Genomic DNA, 5,000 nt, shown 5'->3' on the forward strand with positions numbered 1-5,000 from the left:
CTTCCATACTCAAAAGCCTTCAATTACTCAAAACAAATACATGAAATTCAAGTCTGCCAGTAAATTAAGCAAGCTAAATTTTCAAGAAAAAATACCCAAATTCATATTATCCAGCAGTAAGTTATATCACCTTGTAACTACAAAACAGCATGAGAACGCTTCTTTTTTAATCTATTATACAATGACTGTAATAAAACACAAAGCAATGAAACTGGACTTTATTAAAAAGATGGGATACATGCCTATATTATGTAATGCATATGTAACAGGCCATACTGGCTGAGGTACATGCTATGGTATCAGTTTTTCTAGTTCTTTGATCTCTCTAGAATATTTCTCCTCCTCCTTGCACTTTGTCACCAAACTGTAAAGAACTGAAAGTAGAGGGAAAGAGATTAAGATTCTTTAAATATATGTGTGTATATATGTATAAATATGTATGTTTGTTTGTTTGTTTGTTTTTTGTTTTTTTTACAGTAAATACTGGTAATTTTTATCTTTCTTTTTCAAAATTAAATGCTCCACAGGAAAGGAGCAAAGATAAGCAACTAAGCCTATAAATACTGGATCTACAAAGAGGTTCAATGGAAAAGAACTACCTCTCAAGAAAGCTTTAGAAAAAAACACAATTAGTACTTTATCAATGAGCTGTACTTTGGCTTTGTTTATGTGTGTGTATTACTACGACCCCACTCTAAGAATGTCTGTGCTACTGACCTTCCTTCTGTTTACTATCCAAGAACATGATGTTCACTGCAAACTCATTGGACTTTGCAAGGGCCGTTAAATATGATGCTGCCTCCAAGGGTGTAACATTTTCCGATGTCAATGCTCTTAATACGTCCACCAGCACATCAGTGTCCAAGTCCACATTGTTGAAAAATGAAGAGGGAATTGTCTGTTGGTTCATAAGGTGCATTTTCATATATGTTTTTGAGGGTTAATTCCAAAAATTATCACACAGTGAAGTTTATTAGTTATTCATGTATACCCATCTTTGGAATGTTTTAAATGAGTGGTTCCCAACCTCTTCATACTCGCTACCCCTTTCTTTAATCCCCAAAATATCTGCAACCCCCTCTGACATTATTTTCAGGCTAAAATGAAAAAAATATATATTCAGCTTTATATGATTCTAATACAATATTCCTTGAAGTTATGGCTTCATAGGATCATCTGATGGATGGATAGCAATTTGGTGTACATTTTTTGCCTCCTAGACTTCTTGTCACCTCTGCAAATCCCTTTGAGACTCCCTTTATGAACCACTTTTAACCTATGCTTTACAGTAATGTCCTCAAATGGAATTGATAAAAATTCACACTAGTACATGCTGATTTTTCTACATCCTAGCAGATTCATTCAGATACAAACTTTGAGTATATCTTTTACTGTTAAATGATCTCCCATATTATACAAAATATACAAAAGGAAGAATGTGTAAGACACACAAGGGAAAACAAAGAGATCTTGTTTGATACACAAAGGAAAACAAAGAAAGATCTTGTATGAAACACAAAGGTAAAAACATGGTATGACACAAACCTTCAAATACTCAATAGCTCGTGTCTGATGAGCAGAAAGTCTCAACCAGTCCTGCGTAAACTGATGTGAGGTTCTAGGTGGAAGAGGAATGGTACTAATGGAGGTCGTCTTTTCTGCAGCCTGGAGGGAAAACGTAGGAAGAAAATCTTTTGCGGTTACTTCTGTACGTCAGACAGGTTATAATGTCATCCGGTTGGGAAGCAAAAAAGAACATTGACAATGTGAACTTTCTGTGTTCCATTTAAAAAAAGACACACATATATATATATATATGTATTACCATCAATGTCTATACATCAAAAGAAAGCTTATCAGCCAACTCATAAATGTAAAACCCTGTTATCATAGTTTTTAAACTGACCTGGGACTTATCCACATTGCTGGTTTTTGGCTTTGCTTTTACAGAACTATTTTGTACATCTTGTTCATCTGTTTTTTCTGTGGTTAACTTTCCAATGGCATCACATGTAGGTACATCTATCACTGATATTCTCTTCAGAGGTTTCTGCAAAAATAGGGAATGCACAAAATTTAAAGTCATGCAGTATTTATAACTAGGCAGACAGAGAGAGACAAACAGGCACATAGCTAGATAGATACACAGAGACTGATAAGTTAATAGGCTGACAGATAACAATAAATTAAGACTAGAGCAGCGTACCTAAACAAATTTTAGGTACAGGTACAGGAACAAGAACACAGGTTTAGGTACAGGTCCTGTACCTGTATCTGAACTATTTATTCAAATAACAGTCAATCTTCAATAAGGACAGAAGCATGTTTGAACTGATAACAACAGATAGAAAAGAATATTTAATTGTGTTAGACACAAGCCTATTACATGGGATCTATAATTCTTCACCAGCACCAGTGACCACAGCAAGAGCTATGAGTTATTATTTCTATGAAAACAAAGTTGTAAATTTCATTTACCTCCCGGGCTTTGAAACCATCATTACTATTCTGGAGGCAGGGCACTAGCAATGTTATGCTCTGTTCCAAGAGGTGAACTGCCACATGTAGTCAATAGGAGAATATACATGTGTAAATATAAGTTCATTTAGATCCATACAGGTTTAGTACACAAGCATCCCAGTGTTTTGAACCTGTATCTAATCAATTAATACCAGAACTGTTCCAATATAGTACTGCTACACAACTCTACTTCAGACAAAATATCATCAGAAACTAACTCACCATGGACCTCAGGTGGGGTGGCTTTTCAATGGGGGTAACAACATCAGGATCTCCAGACCTTTTATCTTCTTTCACAAAACCAACTTCCTCTATCTTAATCTTCTTTGCCCTTGTTTTACTCCCTTGGTTGCTGGACTCACTCCCCTTGCCTCGCGACTCTTTGACATCACTACTCTCCTTGCGGGTTTTGGACACATCTTGGTGTGTCACCTTTTCCTTATCTTGTGCTGCTCCCTTCGGTTTTGTATCCTTTTTGCTGCTTTCCCTCCCTGTCTCTTTTTTGTCCTTGTCTGGTACCTTGTCTTTCTTCTCACCGGCAAGGACTTTGTTTAGCTTCTCTAATTCCTTTTTGGCTTCTTTGTTCCATGGTTCTAGTCCCAGCACCTGGTGACATGAACCAAATTTAAGTACAAAAGAAAGAGTAATTTCCCAGTAAATTGCTCCCCCATTTTTTTCTACTTACAAAGGTTGGCTTAAAATTACAATTTATAGACTGTCACCAAGACAATATATGATGGAAAAAACAAAATTAATATGTTGACTCTACACTACAACACACTTCCCCATCTCACCTTCTGGAAGTCCTCCCTTGCTGCCTCCAGTTTTGCTAGCTTTATCCGAGAAGTTCCTCTCCTTAAGAAAGCCTTAATGTATTTTGGATCCAACTTTATGCACTTATTGCAGTCAGCCTCAGCAGCAGTATACCTGCAGGTTAGGAATTAAGAATAAACCCTAGTTATATCAAAATATATTGTTACAACTGGACTGCTGTCCAACAATAAACAAAGTTATTTTTAAAATTATCACATTGGATTGCTAAGCTGTTACTGATTTTCTTTGGGGCCAACAAGGTGAAAGTTATGATATGTACTAAACCCCCTATACTTCACTCAGAGCATTTTCAGCATTTTACAACTGCATCTCCAATCTATAGAGATTTTATGATTCACTTTTACTTTGTACTAAATTACTTTATAATGTGAGAAAAGAAAAAAAAAAAAAAGCCAAACCCACTTACTTTTCTATCTTGATATAAGCCATTGCTCGGTTTGCGGGTAGGATGGGGTTGCTTGGATCTAGTGCCATTGCCTGGGTGTACTTGGCTATAGCACTATCAAGTTGTCCACTACTGTAGCATTTGTTACCCTGAAAAAAAAAAAAAAAAACAGACCAAGCCTTAACAAGGTTTCTATTTTAGGTAACAATAGAAAAAGGGGAAAAATATTATTTGGCTAAAGTTATACCCTATCAACAATATGAACTCCCATTTATTTAATATCTTATTCCAATTCCAGCTCTGATGCCTTACTGAATTCTTTGTCCAGACATGTAGCAAAAGTGCTCAGCAATCAGTAAGCTTAAATTTGTGTCTCCACATCCGAACCGACTGATGCAAAGTAACAGACACTTACCTCTTCTTTCAGGGCAGTGGCTCTTTCCTGCTTGCTGAGCTTCGTGGTGGTAGTTTTTGTGGTGGAAGTCGTTGTCTCATCCTCATCTGAAGACTCCAATGCCTTATCCTGTTGTAAAACACATGACTGATCATCATTATTGGGAAAGAAGAATGTTTACCTTCATGAAAAGAAACACAAACCTAATATCATCATTATTATTATCATTATCATCATCGTCATCATCATCATCACCATCATCACCATAACCCCCACCATCAACATTATTATTATTACAATAATCACTATTACCATTACATAGTAAGGAATTATACTTACGACATCAAACTTATCCCACGCTGCATAGTCATAAGCCTTAATTCTTTCTTTTTCTTTTTCTCCCTCTTCATTTTTCTTCCTTTTACTCTCACCACTTGACGATGTCTTTCTGGGGGCTTCTGACACAGAAGTCTGTAGCTTGTTCTTGCATCGTACAGGAGGAACCACCTGAAGGAGACAAGCAAGTTTTATAACTGTAAAACGACTGAAAATATCATGTCCTTTTTTAATATAATAAAAGCTGGAACATATTCTCAACCAATATCTGTATATAGGGTAAAATATGGTTATATATTTTTCACCGTTCTCATTCTTATTCTTAACTTATTCTTTCTTTCTCTTTCCTCTTTCCTTTTATCTTAAGAAATTAATCCTAAAGTAAAAATCATTGAACCACAAAGGTATACGAAAAAGTAAAGAAAAAACTAATTGAAAATAACCATCGACCCATAAATATCATAACCATATACCAGAGACTTGGATTCCCCTCTGGTACACGAATGATAAATACACTGTGGAACTATACAG

At 35.8% G+C, this 5,000-nt stretch overlaps 1 protein-coding gene across 1 annotated transcript in view; it reads right to left on the reverse strand.

Moving 5' to 3' along the window:
• Nucleotides 1-204: 204 nt before the first annotated feature.
• Nucleotides 205-5,000, reverse strand: part of LOC113804963 (RNA polymerase II-associated protein 3) — a 6,796-nt gene continuing 2,000 nt past the window's right edge. Inside the window, exons 2-10 of the mRNA XM_027355886.2 lie at nt 4,473-4,640; nt 4,155-4,262; nt 3,761-3,888; nt 3,315-3,447; nt 2,743-3,126; nt 1,907-2,050; nt 1,546-1,665; nt 718-898; nt 205-374 (exon numbers count right to left, since the gene is read on the reverse strand). Coding sequence (XP_027211687.2) covers nt 292-374; nt 718-898; nt 1,546-1,665; nt 1,907-2,050; nt 2,743-3,126; nt 3,315-3,447; nt 3,761-3,888; nt 4,155-4,262; nt 4,473-4,640 — 1,449 coding nt within the window. The 3' untranslated portion in view covers nt 205-291. The remainder of the gene's footprint in view (nt 375-717; nt 899-1,545; nt 1,666-1,906; nt 2,051-2,742; nt 3,127-3,314; nt 3,448-3,760; nt 3,889-4,154; nt 4,263-4,472; nt 4,641-5,000) is intronic.

This window comes from Penaeus vannamei, chromosome 21, assembly GCF_042767895.1.
Source record: "Penaeus vannamei isolate JL-2024 chromosome 21, ASM4276789v1, whole genome shotgun sequence".
NCBI classification, from domain to species: domain Eukaryota; kingdom Metazoa; phylum Arthropoda; class Malacostraca; order Decapoda; family Penaeidae; genus Penaeus; species Penaeus vannamei.